At 42.8% G+C, this 17947-nt stretch overlaps 1 protein-coding gene across 2 annotated transcripts; it reads left to right on the top strand.

Annotated features, from left to right (window-relative positions):
* The first annotated feature begins 3729 nt into the window (after window positions 1-3729).
* sf3a1 (splicing factor 3a, subunit 1) lies at window positions 3730-17817 on the top strand. Of its 2 annotated transcripts, none has more exons than XM_023978821.3 (16): window positions 3730-3828; window positions 3950-4025; window positions 7794-7903; window positions 8014-8221; window positions 8368-8619; window positions 10600-10674; window positions 13264-13414; window positions 13536-13735; window positions 13888-14002; window positions 14133-14440; window positions 14580-14831; window positions 16296-16503; window positions 16674-16834; window positions 17014-17115; window positions 17230-17301; window positions 17389-17817. In XM_023978821.3, exons 2-16 carry the CDS (start codon window positions 3978-3980, stop codon window positions 17488-17490), a joined length of 2364 nt encoding a protein of 787 aa, XP_023834589.1. In that variant the 5' UTR covers window positions 3730-3828; window positions 3950-3977; the 3' UTR covers window positions 17491-17817. The 2 variants fall into 2 exon arrangements, with proteins under 2 accessions (XP_023834589.1, XP_023834590.1); XM_023978822.1 differs by having other exon boundaries at window positions 3814-3832.
* The last annotated feature ends 130 nt before the right edge of the window (window positions 17818-17947 follow it).

Raw genomic sequence — 17947 nt, 5'->3', positions numbered from 1 at the left:
GAACAACATGGTCATAAAATATACATTTTATGTGAAAAAAAAACAACAAAAAAACACCAGGAGCGCTTTAAAAACTCACTCTGGTTGCCAATCTGGATAAAGTTATTCCAATAGTGTCCAACTACAAGGCCAATTGATACACATGGAGCTGTTTGCTTCATGTTTTCTTTTTGTCCAAAACTTCAACTACTCTGCATATGCACTGAAACTTTGCAGCAGGAGTAGTAATCTAGGGAAAATAAATGGATTACAGTCATGTATCGTTAATTTCCAACTATTCTCTAGCTACGGGTGGGTCTAATCCTGAATGCAAATTGGTTAAATCCGCATTCCAGCTGGTGTCTATTCCACAATTTACCAAGGGCTAATCTATGAAGTTAAAAATGACTATTTACTCTGTTCCATCTGACTGCACAATCCACTGGCTCATCATTTGTATAAACCTTGCTGTCTGTCTCGCCGACATTTGCAAAATTGTTTCAATATTCAAATTCGATCTCCAGCCGTCCCAACGAGTTGGGAGAAGACAGACAGGCAGGCAGCGTTTCTCAGCGGGTCGAAATCATGAAACAGCGGGATTCATTTTTATGGATATATATACAAAGAAATGTAAATTGAAAAAAGGTCAAACGAAACGAAGTGCAGCTAGTTTGCAGTCTTTCCAGCTTCAGTTGCTCTAAATAACGGTGTCCTGACAAATGAGCACATTTTCTATGAGACGAAATCGCGCCTCATTAGCTCATTGTTATGGATGTTTCCAAATAAAAGTCACTACAAAACAGCGTAAACAAATGCAAATGTAGCTACTTTGCTGTTATTCTGAATGCACTTTTTGACATGACTAAATTAGCCGTAGTTGGCTAGTTAGAAGGCAAAGGAAAATAACGTTGCCAGCTAGTATGGCAATGGAACATTTAGAACGAACGACTGGGTCTCGTCCATAGATACAGAACAAAAATACTGGGTCGCGTCTCTGGCAACCGAATCTTTTAAGGGGGGGGGGGGGTTAGAAGGATTACTTTATCCTATCTTAGGTATTCCTTAAAGAGGTGGGATTTTCAGGTGTCTCCGGAAGGTGGTGATTGACTCGCTGACCTGGCGTCGTGAGGGAGTTTGTTCCACATTGGGGTGCCAGAGCAGCGAACAGTTTTGACTGGGCTGAGCGGGAACTGTACTTCCTCAGAGGGTAGGGAGGCGAGCAGGCCAGAGGTGGATGAACGCAGTGCCCTTGTTTGGGTGTAGGGCTGATCAGAGCCTGAAGGTACGGAGGTGCCGTTCTCCTCACAGCTCCGTAGGCAAGCACCATGGTTTGTAACTCCTCCGACGCCAGGTCAGCGGAGTCAATCACCACCTTCCGGAGACACCTGAAACCCCCCTCTTTAAGGAATACCTAGGATAGGATAAAGTAATCCTTCTAACCCCTCCCCCTTAAAAGAGTTAGATGCACTATTGTAAAGTGGTTGTTCCCCTGGATATCATAAGGTGAATGCACAATTTGTAAGTCGCTCTGGATAAGAGCGTCTGCTAAATGACTTAAATGTAAATGTAATGTAACGGATGCGAGCTTCAACTGGAAGCCAGTGGAGAGCGGAGGAGCGGGGTGACGTGAGAGAACTTGGGAAATTGAACACCAGACGGGCTGCGGCGCTGGATGAGTTGTAGGGGTTTAATGGCACAGGCAGGGAGCCAGCCAACAGCGAGTTGCAGTAATCCAGACGGGAGATGACAAGTGCCTGGATTAGGACCTGCGCGCTTCCTGCGTGAGGCAGGGTCGTACTCTGCGAATGTTGTGAGCATGAACCTACAGGAACGGGTCACCGCTGGATGTTAGTTGAGAACGACAGGTGTGTCCAGGATCACGCCAAGGTTCTTAGCATCTGGGAGGAGGACAATGGAGTTGTCAACCGTGATGGCGAGATCATGGAACGGGCAGTCCTTCCCCGGGAGGAAGAGCAGCTCCGTCTTGCCGAGGTTCAGCTTGAGTGGTGATCGTCATCCACACTGATATGTCTGCCAGACATGCAGAGATGCGATTCACCACCTGGTTATCAGAGGGGGAAAGGAGAAGATTAATTGTGTGTCGTCTGCATAGCAATGATAGGAGAGACATGTGAGGATATGACAGAGCCAAGTGATCTGGTGTATAGCGAGAATAGGGAGGGCTAGAACAGAGCCCTGGGGGACACCAGTGGTGAGAGCACGTGGTGCGGAGACAGATTCTCGCCACGCCACCTGGTAGGAGCGACCTGTCGGTAGGACGCAATCAAGCGTGGGCGCGCCGGAGATGCCCAGCTCGAGAGGGTGGAGAGGAGGATCTGATGGTTCAAGTATCAAAGGCAGCCGATAGGTCTAGAAGGATGAGAGCAGAGGAGAGAGAGTTAGCTTTAGCAGTGCGGAGCGCTCCGTGACACAGAGAAGAGCAGTCTCAGTTGAATGACTAGTCTTGAAACCTGACTGATTTGGATCAAGAAGGTCTTTCTGAGGAGATAGCAGGAGAGCTGGCCAAGGACGGCACGTTCAAGAGTTTTGGGAGAAAGGAAAGAAGGGATACTGGTCTGTAGTTGTTGACATCGGAGGGATCGAGTGTAGGTTTTTTCAGAAGGGGTGCAACTCTCGCTCTCTTGAAGACGGAAGGGACGTAGCCAGCGGTCAAGGATGAGTTGATGAGCGAGGTGAGGTAAGGGAGAAGGTCTCCGGAAATGGTCTGGAGAGAGAGGAGGGGATAGGGTCAACGGGGCAGGTTGTTGGGCGGCCGGTCGTCACAAGACGCGAGATTTCATCTGGAGAGAAGGGGAGAAAAGGTCAAGCACAGGGTAGGGCAGTGTGAGCAGAACCACGCGGTGTCGTTTGATTAGCAAGAGGAATCGGATGTCGTCGACCTTCTTTTCAAAATGGTTGACGAAGTCATCAGCAGAGAGGGAGGAGGGGGGAGGAGGATTCAGGAGGGAGGAGAAGGTGGCAAAGAGCTTCCTAGGGTTAGAGGCAGATGCTTGGAATTTAGAGTGGTAGAAATTGGCTTTAGCAGCAGAGACAGAAGAGGAGAATGTAGAGAGGAGGGAGTGAAAGGATGCCAGGTCCTCCATTTCCGCTCGGCTGCCCGGAGCCCTGTTCTGTAGCAACTCTAGATTTGTGTCGGGACTATATCTTGTGTAAGGATGAAATTGTATGAATACATTTATAAAAAATAACATTTTTAATGAAAATATGTAAATCATTATTGGAATATGTTGGTAACCCGTATAAAAGTGATAATGCCCTCGAAGCCGGTGTTTGGAGGATATATTGGCACTGTTTGCTGGCCCTCAACGAACAACACCCGTGTCAATATATCATCTAAACACCGTTTCCTCGGGCATTATCTCTTAAATCACCAACTTCAACAAAACAATATGAATGCTGATTGAATTCCACCTCCCCATCAACAAAGTCGTATTGTTCTAATTGTGACACCAGGTCCAGATCGAATGAAAGCTTATCTGAGAACTTCCAGGAGTGGAATCGAACTGGGCCAGTCCGAGAGAAGACATCAAGAACAGCACCTTGAAGATCTATTAGATAGTTCAGGAGACTTTCAACGCAGTCCTAAGAGATGGGTCATCTTGACAAAACTTAGTAGCTTGCACTCTTTCTCTCATGTGTTGTGTCTAGCCACTTGTTATGCCTGCTTCAGGAAGACGCTGTGAGCGAGCAGAGCTTAGTCGGTTGGATGGTGTCACTTAATTTCCACAGCGACCTGCTAGAAGAACTGCAAATCCCACAATGCTTAGATGTGTTTCCGGAAGTAAAAGACCTCCATTTCAGGCGGGTCAACGACAGAAAAACGCACTCGTAGGTCCTATCTGTAAATATTTTGTGCAATTTATTAGGTTTCTAGACATACAGTACGACAACAAGTAGTGCAATTGTGAAGATAAATAACGTTTTTGTTGGACTTTTCACGTTTTAACAGATAACCCAATCAAGGAATTGACGCAGCCATGCCGCCTGGGCCTGTACAACTTGTTCAGCTTGAGCCCAACAGCAAGGTAAGATTTGCTACCTCAATCGCCCTTTAACGTTTTTACTACCTCCTGTAATTGTGAAGATGTGGGGTAACATTACCACCGTGTTGCGTATTGTCTAAAAAGAGTAGCTAGCTAACGTTATGTCCAGAAACTTTGCCCCAATAATTTTGCTATCTTTTTCTGTTTGTATAACGTTAGTTACTAAAGCTAGCGCTACCTAACTTAAAGTAACTGTCCAGTTTTTACAAATTTCTGTGAAATATGACCTATAATAAATTACAATATGAGGGAAATAGTTTCCCTTCCATTTAAAAAAAAAATTAAGTATGTTAAAAGGCAACTTTTCTTTGTTGGAATGGTATGGGCGTACCCCAACAGCATAATGAGGTGGGTGTTTAGCAGTCATTTCAAATATTCATGCTGATTGGCCAACTCTCATCCTCTGAGGAAATAGCAAGCATGTTTTCAACGGTCTGTTTGAGGAAGTGTTTTTCAAGTGTTTTTTCCCCCTCAAATGTCCACGCATATGAGTATAGGATAAGTCAAAACATTATTTTGGTGTGCGTTTTAATTATTTTGCAGATATGAAATAAACAGACAATCATATCAGTAAAAATGATAAAATTCAGTTTATGCTACAAAACCAACAGATAAGAGGTTTTAAGAATAGGTTCTATTTGACTCAACAGTCCATGGTGTACACTAAGGCATTGTTGGTAGAATAGATGGATGCAGTTCAATGCATAATCTATATAATTCGCCAATACATTTCTTGGTAGTCCAAAAAATATTGCTATCAGGTTGTAAATCACAGCTGGACTGGTACATTGTTTGCTGCCTCCACTCGGGATGCACTGTTTCCGTTTCTCAATATTTTGTTCAAAAACGGACTAATGTAACCAAGGCTGGGAATGTCAATACAATCAAACTAGCAAGGGCAATGATCCCAAGTCATTCATAATGAGGCTAATATGCTAGTGTATATATGTAGAAAGCTAAAAACACAGAGCCTAACGATAGCTAGGTAACTAACTGCTAGGAGGATGTCATGTCATTTTAGGAGTGGGTGGGTGAGTGACTGACTTTTCCACCTCGTATCGTTTTTCAGTGGCTACAGCTGGAGATTCAGGTATCATTTGGTTAGCTAGCAAGAAATGTGAATTGCTAGCTAGCTATGCTGAACGCCTGTTATCTATTTAGCATTTCAGAGCACTCTTGTGTGAGTGTGCCAGAGCGCAGAATAACGGCTGAATTTACGAACACGTAAGACACGCTGAATATAACCGGTATCAGTAAACGAAGGCACATTTTTTTAAATAATGAGTCAAGAACGCTCTATATAACATGTAAACAGCCTAACCAGCTCTGCTAGGGTGAGTAAAATGGTCAGTGAGGTGTTCTCTCATTTGCGACTGGAAGTAGCAAGCTAGCCAACTTTAGCTAGTTAGCTTGGGTGCTTGGTTGGGACAACGCATGCGTTGTCAGGCAAGCTGCAGAAGGATGAGCAGGCTATCCCCCATCGTTTATCAGTGCAAATTTGATGGCCAACTAGCTGAAAAAGTTTGAAGGTTTATATAATGTTCCTTTGTTATGTTTTAGCTCATCTTGCTCTGGCTAGCATTAGTTGTTGATCTTGTTCATGTGCATATAGGGAAAGATAACCTACCTTTTTTATGGTTGTTTGATCAATAGGACTGTAAAGTTCCCAAATGTAAGAGGACTCCCGTGGTATTTAGCAACATATTTTCAAAAATAATTTCAGGTAGCTTTTGCTGAATGCGTTCTAATGATCTAAAGTTGCAACTGCCTGTAAACACACAGCCCAGTTCAAAGTGAAGGATGGCTGGCCCTTGTGGCAAATGGCTTGCTTGCATATAGGCCTACTGTACCTCTGATTGGCTATGGCGCACCAGTCTGCGTAGACTCCGGTCCTGGACGAGACAGATGTTTTTATTAGGTTTTATCTACTGCACTGTTTATTAATTGTCCAAATGCACGACCACTTTCCCACTCTATATTGCTATCGAATAGCTATAGAATTGCCTTAGTATACGTAATTCCCAAACATTCTACGAATTTATTAAAATGACTAAGTGGTCGCTTGTCAGAATGTAAAAACGTGTCATATTCTTGCTGGGGGTGTATATGAACAGATTTTAATAAAATGTAATGTTGCTAAAATACTGTCAGTTCCACTTTAAGAGGATATTAACTTTTTTTTTAAATTCACTGGACATTTTCACACTAGTTAAGTCAGCTGAGAGGCCTTGTCAAGAAAGTAAAGAATTCCAGCTACACCCTAACCCTAGTGTAGATACTTGTGTAGCTATATCTGAAAGTAGGGCTGGGTGATATGGCCTAAACATCATATGTCGATCATTCTTTTTCTAACTTATGGGCGAGATATCATGTTTGTTTTTTTGTTTTCTCTAAATGAGCTTTGTTGTACAATTAAAGATAAAATACACTGCGTTTCAAACAGTCAGCAATAATCTAATGAATTAGGGCTAAAACAAAATTATAACTAAGCTAAATATAAGCCTTCCACACCATAAGACACACTAATAATTGTATTGTTTTATCAAAATAGTTTAATTTGCCTTTTTGCAATAATCACTGATCTGGTTTTCAAGTCTATGAAAATGCCCTTTTCGTTACACATTTTACCAGAACCATGCATAAAGCACATTACACTAATAATGACTAACTTCTTGTATCAGGCAAATTAACCCGGGTCTTATAAACAATCTCTCAAGCACAAGCCCACATGTTAGTGAGTAGCCAGCTAATTGTTATATTTCAAGTTTAGACAACTTGGATCTATTGCTAGCAAACAAAGTAAAACAGTTGAGTTGTTGTGAACACACCCTTCTGTCCATCTCCAACTGTTTGAACAGCATGCTAGCCTGTTCACTTTTCAGATGTTGAAATCAAGTGGCATACCTTATTTCTCAGAATGAGAACAAGTTGCCAATTCCTTATATAATTGTGTTTTATGCTTATTGCACATTTATAAAACAGACTGGACCGCATGACAAACTGAGCATTTAATTTTCTAGAATCAATGTTTGACACCTGTTTTATTTGTGTCTGCTCTGCGCACAATGAGGAGCTGAGACATAAAAAGGTTATCGTTAGAAAGGTTAACTTATCCTTTATTACAGTAAAATAATGTGTTTCAGTGTCCATATGACCCATTCTGTTGGTCCAAACCTCAAATACTAATATTCAGTTGAAACTGCTTGTCAGAGAAGAAGTGATCTCTTTGTTGTTGTGAGTGGCAGGAGGAAAGGGCTTGGTGTGTGTAGACGGAGAGGATGAGGCGAAGTGAGAGGTTTCGCTCTCGCCAAAATCTGACCAAAATAAGCCCAATGTGTTTCTATGGGCTGATTTTGGACCTACGCTTGTCGCCTGCCTTCCCGCCGTTAGGACAAGAACTCCCATTGTTAGGGCAGAGACATGAACATCTCGTCATTATATACAGATCTCTGGTGTAAATGGAAAAGTGCACAGAAGGACTGAAGGAGACAATACCAAACAGACATAAATAAAAACTAGATTCTTGCAATACAGGCATTTGGAATATCGTGCAAAAACATATATTTTAATTAATTCTATATATCGCCCAGCCCTATCGGAAAGGTTTGGATTGATGAAAAATCCACCCAGTCATCAGAAGATCTAATACCATAGTACTAAGAGGGTAGGATGTAGGGTAAATTTAAATGTCATTAATGTAGCCTCAAACGTCTCCACGTGACGAGACTTCAATTTCTATTGTTTCAACAGGCAGATGAGCCTACAGGGGAAACCCCAGCAACGAAACCCATAGTTGGGATCATCTATCCACCTCCTGAGGTCCGAAACATCGTTGATAAGACTGCCAGCTTTGTTGCCAGGTTGGTTTTTCATTCTCATTCTGTCATGTTTTTTATAAAATTGTATGAAGTCTTGTATATGATGTCATATTGCAACGATCATTCATTCTTTTCCTTGCATTAATTCTCAGGAATGGACCAGAGTTCGAAGCAAGGATCCGTCAGAATGAGATCAACAACCCAAAGTTCAACTTCCTGAACCCCAATGACCCCTACCATGCTTACTATCGCCACAAGGTCAATGAATTCAAGGAGGGCAAGGGCCAGGAGCCGTCTGCGGCCGTGCCAAAGGTCATGCAGCAGCAGGCCCTGCTGAACTCGCAGCAGCTTCCTCAAAAGGTGTGCCTTCCTAGATATCGAGTGGTTCCTTGTCTATCGATTTATAAATCACTGATTGTGTCAATGGTTCACTGTAAAGTGTAAGATGTGATTGATGCCTTAAAAGAGCTATTCTAAGTTATGGTTTCCTTTACCGGTTGGTGCAGGCCCAGGTGATTCATGAGACAGTGGTGCCAAAGGAGCCTCCGCCCGAGTTTGAGTTCATTGCTGACCCTCCTTCAATCTCGGCATTCGACCTGGATGTTGTCAAGCTGACCGCCCAGTTTGTGGCTCGCAACGGGCGCCAGTTCCTCACACAGCTCATGCAGAAAGAACAGCGAAACTACCAGTTTGACTTCCTGCGACCTCAACACAGCCTCTTCAACTACTTCACCAAGCTGGTGGAGCAGTACACGAAGGTACAACTTCTTACTAATTATTATTATTGATTGTGCCACACACACTTTTTTATACAAAGTATGTGGACACCCCTTCAAATTAATGGATTTGGCTATTTCAGCCAGACCCGTTGCTGACGGGTGTATAAAATCAAGCACACAGCCATGCAATCTCTATTGACAAACATTGGCAGTAGAATGGCCTTACTGAAGAGCTCAATGACTTTAAATGTGGCACCTATCCAACAAGTCAGTTGGTCAAATTTCTGTCCTTCTAGAGCTCCCCGCTCAACTGTAAGTGCTGTTATTGTGAAGTGGAAACGTCGAGGACCAACAATGGCTCAGCCGCAAAGTGGTAGGCCATACAAGCTCACAGAACAGGACTTCTGAAGCATGTAAAAGTTGTCTGTCCTCGTTTGCAACACCCACTACTGAGTTCCAAACTGGCTCTGGAAGCAACGTCAGCACAATAACTGTTCGTTGGGAGCTTCATGAAATGGGTTTCCATGGCTGAGCAGCCGCCCACAAGCCTAAGATCACCATCACCAGCATTGGCTGGAGGGGTGTAAAGCTTGCTGCTATTGGACTTTGGAGCAGTGGAAACGTGTTCTCAAGAGTGATGAATAATGGTCTGGGGCTGTTTTTCACGATTCCGGCTAGGCCCTTTAGTTCCAGTGAAGGGAAATCTTAACGGTACAGCATACAATGACATTCTAGACGATTCTGTGCTTCCAACTTTGTGGCAACAGTTTGGGGAAGGACTTTTCCTGTTTCAGCATGACAATGCCCCTGTGCACAAAGCAAACAACTTGACTGTCCTGCACAGAGCCCTGACCTCAACCCCATCAAACACCTTAAGGATGAATTGGAACGCCGACTGCGAGCTAGGCCTAATCGGCCAACATCAGTGTTGTCGGCCAACATAACATAATCGGCCAACATCCCCACTAATGCTCTTGTGGCTGAATGGAAGTAAGTCCCCGCAGCAATGTTCCAACATCTAGGCTGCGGTCCAAACACTTAAAGAAGACACACCCTCGTTCACTTACCCTCGCCTTATTACCTTGGGGGAATCCCCGTTGCCATCTTGGAGGGTGGTCTAAATGATTAGTCAAGCAAGAGAAGTTTGCAACGTAAGCCCCTCAGCCCTCGTTTTTAGTCGTCTTTGCGAGTGTGCAATTATGTTCACTCCGGGGCCTGAAACTCCCCATAGTACAATCGTCGCAAATTGAATATCAGCTAAGAAATGTACGCGAAAACTTAAACAACATCAATGGAGAAGTCAACATACAAGTGTAAGTAAAAACTAATGCAAATAAGTTAGAAATTGTGCTACTAATACACATGACGGCACAAATGTCTCGTAAATATGTTTTTGTTTGGTTCTTTTGGAAATTGTAGAAATAAAACATCTTTCTTCAGAAGTTTCAGCTAGGCAGGCTAACATTAGTTGGCTAATTAATTTGCTAGCTATCATACAGTAGGCGTATATTAATAATTATATATTTAATATAAGTAGACATGCACTCTTAATTGACTATAGCATATGTAAAGCACCCACAAGCTACCGGTGGCTGAAAACACAATCATCGCGGGATGAACTTCCGGCTAAGGATGGTCCATTTAAAAATCATTCCTTCTTCCCTTGCCCTGCAAGTGTGTACTCGTCAGACGTCATGACACGTCATCAGAAGTGTCTACTTAATTTGAGGGCTGAGGGGATAGGATGTCTCTTAAGTGTTTGGACCACAGCCCTAGTGGAAAGCTTTCCCAGAAGAGTGGAGGCTGTTATAGCAGCAAAGGGGTGACCAACTCCATATTAGTGCCCATGATTTTGGAATGAGATGTTCGACAAGCAGATGTCCACATACTTTGTCATGTAGTGTGTTTTGTTGAAATATTATATCATTTAAATTATTTGACTTGTTAGTAGTAGACCATGTCTTCAGCTGGTTGTGTTATGATGCTCACCTGTGTTTGTCTTGGGTCTTTTTTTCCTAGATTCTGATCCCTCCCAAGGGACTGCTGATGAAGCTGAAAAGAGAGGCTGAGAACCCCAGGGAGGTGCTGGACCAGGTAAGCCCCTGAAGCTTTGCTGCTGTTGGGATCAGATCTTGGATAACTATAGTTTTAACTGTGCTTTGTGAAAATAAACCTTTTGAATACAGATCCCGAAAAAGTACTACTTTTTACAACTATTTGAATTCAGATCTCAGAAAGTAACTGCCATTACTTGTTTAAACTATTCAAATACAGATCTGAGAAAGCAACTACTTATTCAAAATATTTGAATACTGATCTCAGGAAGTGACTAATATTCAGAAACTATTGGATTGTCTGCCTTCAATTAATGGAACTGCATGTTGAAGATAGAAATGGAGAACACAGTCTTCTATACTATTCCAATATATCTGACAGTCATATTTGATCTAAACAATACATTTCTATCTGAACATTCTGTAAATGTCCATTGCCCCAGGTGAACGTTAAGTCAAACCAACTAACCAATTATACAGTTGAAGTCGGAAGTTTACATACACTTAGTTTGGAGTCAATAAAACTCATTTTTCAACCACTACAAGTATCTTGTTAACAAACTATAGTTTTGGCAAGTCGGTTAGGACATGTACTTTGTGCCTGGCACAAGTCATTTTTCCAACAATTGTTTAGGAGGCCTACAAAGCAAGGAGGCCTACAAACCTAACTCAGTTACACCAGCTCTGTCAGGAGGAATGGGCCAAAATTCACCCAAATTATTGTGGGAAGCTTGTGGAAGGCTTCCCGACACGTTTGACCAAAGTTCAACGATTTAAAGGCAATGCTACCAAATACTAATTGAGTGTATGTAAACTTCTGACCCACTCGGAATGGGATGAAAGAAATAAAAGCTGAAATAAATCACTCTACTATTATTCTGACATTTCACATTCTTAAAATAAAGTGGTGATCATAACTGACCTAAGACCGGGAATTTTTACTAGGATTAAATGTCAGGAATTGTGAAAAACGGAGTTTAAACGTATTTGGCTAAACTTCCGACTTCAGCTGTATGTAATAGGGAATTGATATACACGAACAATCAAACGCAAATAATTCACGCAATGAAGTTATGAAACAATGAATGTTCACAAATTGTCAGGAGAGAGCACATTCTGGAGAGAGAAGTGCATTGTGCATTGTGCATCTGGGCACATGTTCAATCCAATGTCTGCATTGGCCATGCAGCATTCACAGTGATATGGCCTCCGCAGAAGTCAGGGCAAGAATGGCCTCAGCAGAAGTCAAGGCACTCATACTTATTGTGCGATGAGCTGAGATTGCGATTTTTAGTTCCAATCGCCATGTCATCGTGAGACGCAGAGTAGGTGAATGGATGATATCCACATGTGTGGTTCCCACCGTGAAGCATGGAGGTGTGAGGGTGCTTCGCTGGAAACAGTCAGTGATTTATTTAGAATTCAAGCTACATTTATCCAGCATGGCTACCACAGCATTCTGCAGCGATACGTCATCCCATCTGGTTTGTGCTTAGTGGGATCATTTGTTTTTCAACTGGACAATGACCCAACACACCTCCAGGCTGTGTAAGGGCTATTATTACCAAGAAGGAGAGTGATGGAGTGTTGCATCAGATGACCTGGCCTCCACAATCACCCGACCTCAACCCAATTGAGATGGTTTGGGATGAGTTGGACCGCAGAGTGAAGGAAAAGCAGCCAACAAGTGCTCAGCATATGTGGGAACTCCTTCAAGACTGTTGGAAAAGTATTCCAGGTGAAGCTGGTTGAGAATGCCAAGATTGTGCAAAGCTGTCATCAAGGCAAAGGGTGGCTACTTTGAAGAATCACAAATATAAAATATATTTTGATATAACACTTTTTGCTTTTTTTGCTTACTTCATGCTTCCATATGTGTTATTTCATAGTTTTGACGTCTTCACTATTATTCTAAAATGTAGAAAATAGTACAAATAAAGAAAAACCCTTGAATGAGTAGGTGTGTCCAAACTTGTGGTGTGTGTTTGTATGTATGTATGTATGTATATTTGTTACTGCTCGACTAAAACAATCTCGGTCGACCAACAACCTAACGAAAAAACAATCGATCTGTCACACGTACTAATGTACACAAGGAATAGTGACTTCCTTTTTCCACTCGTGTAATAACTCCATTATAAAGCAATGTAACCTATGTAACCACAATTTTGCTTTTGTAATAATCAAAGTTACTACACATGTATAAGAACTTGCTGTCAAGTGTTGCTGTATTACTTTATGTCTCACTCGGGTGAAAGTAAGGCAGTCCGGTAAACGTGAGTCTATCAAAATTAATACAGCATGCCCAAAAAATATATTTTTTGTTTTCAAAAAACGTGCATATATTCGAATACCTTTTAAATATGATTTGGTTTTCTGAGAGGTATTCAAAATACTTTTCAATATTATTAGTTTTCCTGAGACCTGTATTTGATTATCAAAGAAAATAGTGGCCTTTTTAGTTGAAACTCTACAAACTATATTTGACTACCTTGAGTATTTGAGAAGTTGGTATTTTCAAATAAACTACACAATAACACTTTTCTGCCCTGGTCTGGTAGGGTTTACCCACCATTGGCTCATAAAATGTTCATTGTCTTAACAGCTTATCTCCTGGTTTTACCAACAGGTGAGGTACCGCGTTGAGTGGGCGAAATTTCAGGAGCGTGAAAGGAAGAAGGAGGAGGAGGAGCGGGAGAAAGAGCGTGTGTCCTACGCCCAAATTGACTGGCATGACTTTGTAGTGGTGGAGACCGTGGACTTCCAGCCTAATGAGCAAGGTAGGGAAATGAACTGAGAGCCAGACAAGATTATTTGAATAGATATTTCCTGTTCCTGAGAGAATGTTATCCACCCCCTGTGTCAATAGCTTTGTAATGATGGTGTTGTGACTTGCAACAGGCCACTTTCCCCCACCCACCACACCTGAGGAGCTGGGAGCTCGCATCCTGACCCAGGAGCGTTATGACAAGTTTGGAGAGAGCGAGGAGGTGGAGATGGAGGTTGAAAGTGAGGACGAGGATGACGTTGAGCAGGAGGATCGGGATGATGGGCGTCCCACACAGCCTGATCAGGACACACAGCTGCAAGACATGGATGAGGTTAGTAAACACAACCTGTTTTAGTAGACACACACAACAGGATGTCATTAACAACGTATTACTTCTTCAGAGTTACTGATTGAATCTGAATAATATTACTATTATTAGGAAATGGTGTAATCAATGTAGAGTCTTTGATGCCTTCTCCCCAGGGTTCTGATGAAGAGGATGATGGCAAGGCACCATTGCCCCCAGACAACCCCATGCCACCCCCACTGCCCCCTACTCCAGACCAGGTCATTATCCGCAAGGACTACGACCCCAAAGGTGAGAGGGATTTCATCATCAGGATCTAAATATCTAGATGATTTATTATCATGTATGACATAAAGGACTTGAAAATACATGCCTGTTCTTAATTTGCCCTTACATTTTATCCATTATTCTTGCCCTGTAGCTTCCAAGCCCCAGCCTCCAGCCAAGACTCTGGATGAGTTCCTCATCTCTCCCATCACGGGTGAGAGGATCCAAGCCAGTAAGATGCAGGAGCACATGCGCATTGGACTACTGGATCCCCGCTGGCTGGAGCAGAGAGACCGCGGCATTAGAGAGAGGCAAATCGAGGACGAGGTTTACGCCCCTGGCATGGACATTGAGAGCAGCCTAAAACAGCTGGCTGAGAGGCGTACTGATATCTTTGGTGTGGAGGAGACAGCCATCGGTAAGAAGATTGGAGAAGAGGAGATCCAGAAGCCTGAGGAGAAGGTGCGTGCAAGCGAAGAGAGGGAAATAGCCATGTGGTTTATGAGTGATTAGTGTATAATTGCTGTTTAGGTTCAATCTTATTTATTTTCGTTGTCATTATGAGGTCAAAGTCTTTACTTAATGCACCTTCCCTCTTTAGGTGACCTGGGATGGGCACTCTGGCAGCATGGCGCGTACTCAGCAGGCAGCACAGGCCAACATCACCCTACAAGAGCAGATTGAGGCCATTCACAAGGCCAAGGGACTGGTGCAGGAGGATGAAAGCAAAGAGAAGATTGGYCCGAGCAAGCCTGAGCTTTACCATCATCATCAATCACCCCTTATCTCCTCTMCCCCCCTTCTGCCCAAACCCAACCCTCCAATGAACACGATMGCTCGGGCCCCTCCTTCCGTAAGTTGCTTTCTTGTTCAATAGAAGTGCTAAAACACTTATTTTCTGTCAGGTTATTATGTCAATATACAGTTGAAGTCGGAAGTTTACATACACTTAGGTTGGAGTCATCAAAACTCGTTTTTCAAACACTCCACAAATTTCTTGTTTCTTGTTAACCTCTCTGGGATATTCGGGACGGTAGCGTCCCACCTCGCCAACAGCCAGTGAAATTGCAGGACGTCTTTGCTTGACATCATGGGAAAATCAAAAGAAATCAGCCAAGGCCTCAGAAAAAAGAATTGTAGACCTCCACAGTCTGGTTCATCCTTGGGAGCAATTCCCAAGCGCCTGAAGGTACCACGTTCATCTGTACAAACAATAGTATGCAAGTATAAACCCCATGGGACAACGCACCCATCATACAGCTCAGGAAGGAGACGCGTTCTGTCTCCTAGAGATGCACATACTTTGGTGCGAGAAGTGCAAATCAATCCCAGAACAACAGCAAAGGACCTTGTGAAGATGCTGGAGGAAACAGGTACGAGTCCTCTATTGACATAACCTGAAAGGCCACTCAGCAAGGAAGAGGCCACTGCTTCAAAACCTCCATTTAAGAAAGCCGGACTACGGGTTGCAACTGCATATGGGGACAAAGATCGTACTTTTTGGAGAAATGTCCTCTGGTCTGATGAAACAAAAATAGAACTGTTTGGCCATAATGACCATCATTATGTTTGGAGGAAAAAGGGGGAGGCTTGCAAGCCGAAGAACATCATCCCAACCGTGAAGCACGGGGGTGGCAGCATCATGTTGTGGGGGTTCTTTGCTGCAGGGGGGACTGGTGCACTTCACAAAATAGATGGCATCACGAGGAAGGATAATTATGTCGATATATTGAAGCAACATCTCAAGACATCAGTCAGGAAGTTAAAGCTTGGTCGCAAATGGGTCTTCCAAATGGACAATGAACCCAAGCATACTTCCAAAGTTGTGGCAAAATGGTTTAAGGACAACAAAGTCAAGGTATTAGAGTGGCCATCACAAAGCCCTGACATCAATCCTATAGAAAATCTGTGGGCAGAACTGAAAAAGCGTGTGCGAGCAAGGAGGCCTACAAACCTGACTCAGTTACACCAGCTCTGTCAGGTAAGCTTGTGGAAGCTTACCTGAAACGTTTGACCCAAGTTAAACAATTTAAAGGCAGTGCTACCAAATACTAATTGAGTGTATGTAAACTTCTGACCCACTGGGAATGTGATGAAAGAAATAAAAGCTGAATTAAATCACTCTACTATTATTCTGACATTTCACATTCTTAAAATTAAGTGGTGATCCTAACTGACCTAAGACAGGGAATCTTTACTAGGATTAAATGTCAGGAATTGTGAAACTGAGTTTAAATTTATTTGACTAAGGTGTATGTAAATTTCCGACTTCAACTGTATATGGTTGACTGTCTATTTTCCACTGTGAATCATGTAGATGCTGCCCCCTGTACGCACCACTCTCCTGTCAGCTGTGCCTGTGATTCCACGGCCCCCCATGGCCCCTGTGCAGATGCGCCTAGCCTCAGGGCAGGTTCTAACACCCATGCCCCCCATGATGCATGCTCCCCGCATCAACGTGGTYCCCATGCCCCAACCACCTCACATGATGGCCCCCAGACCACCACCCATGGTGGTCCCAACTGGTAAGACAACCATTGCTACACTATTCCCACAGTGTTAAATACTTTGAAGTCCAATGGATGACTTCAGAAATATGCATTGCTACAAATTACTTGAATGATTATTTATCATTTTAATTCAGATTGTCTTAAGCATGTTATTTATTGACTAATTTTTATTCTTCCCTATCCAGCATTTGTCCCTGCCCCTCCAGTCCCGCAGCCCCCCCGCCCCCGCCCTGACCCGCAGCCACCTTCCCAGCCACCCCAACCCCATAATGATGAGCCTGCCAGCAAGAAGATGAAGACAGAGGACAACCTCATGCCAGAGGAGGAGTTCCTCCGCAGATACAAGGTTTGTTGGCCAATTAAATGGGAAGGACTACTGGCAAAATGCAGTAGTGTGAATGATCCACGGTTAGATTTAGATATGCCCTGTCAGTCATCCTATGCTTGCTGTTGGTAGTTCTGTATATTGGCATGTAAGGCTTCCTGTACAAATATAGTTATTCTACTGTATATATTGTTTTGTAGGGTTCAGTGTCGGTCACAGTGCAAGTTCCCAACATGCAGGACAAGACTGAATGGAAGCTAAGTGGACAAGCGCTCAATTTCACTATCCCACTCACAGATCAGGTATGTTAGTAGTTCACCCACCATTCCACACTCTTTTAGCTATACTTCATATTCTCAGGAGTCAAATTTACTGGAATATTTATAATATTTCATCTTTCCATTCTCTCACCACAGGTGTCTGTTATTAAAGTAAAAATCCATGAAGCCACTGGAATGCCAGCCGGAAAGCAAAAGCTACAGTATGAGGTAGGCATTGTCGTCCCTGTTTTGAATAATTGTAAATGTAAACTGGCATGACCGAGTCATTTACATCTATCACTTCTTCCATTACAGGGAATTTTCATCAAAGATTCCAACTCGCTGGCCTACTACAACATAAACAACGGTTCAGTCATACACCTGGCACTGAAGGAGAGAGGTGGGAGAAAGAAGTGAGGTGTACATCCCCTCAACAGGTTTCTCTCTGCCATACACAGCCAGTTTGGGACATTTGTCTAAACAGGTCTTTCTAAACAATTTATATCCTTTGTTGGTCATAGCAATTTTAAAGAATGTTTAAGGCATAAATAAACCATACATAAAAACTATAACTTGCTACAGTTTCATATTTTAAGCGTTGATTATTTTCTAAAGGTTAATTGTTTTGTTTAAGGGGATTGTAGTTCATTTTGCTGTTTTGTAGGGTGTTTGGTCAGTGTATTTGTTACCCATGTCCAGAACTTACAGCCCATGTCAATCATCAAATAAAGTTATAAAATGCCACCATTGTCATTTTAGTTTGTTCAGTATGTTGAATGGAATGGGGCATATTGTCATGCTGTGCAAGTGGGATATTATATGCGTAGCTCAAAATATTAAAAGTAAGCAGAATTTCAAAAGTGAGGCAGCTGAT

The sequence above is a fragment of the Salvelinus sp. IW2-2015 genome, linkage group LG33 (genome assembly GCF_002910315.2).
Source record: "Salvelinus sp. IW2-2015 linkage group LG33, ASM291031v2, whole genome shotgun sequence".
NCBI classification, from domain to species: domain Eukaryota; kingdom Metazoa; phylum Chordata; class Actinopteri; order Salmoniformes; family Salmonidae; genus Salvelinus; species Salvelinus sp. IW2-2015.
The sequence above is the reverse complement of the archived record's forward strand: the minus strand, read 5'-3'. Positions and strand labels throughout refer to the sequence as shown.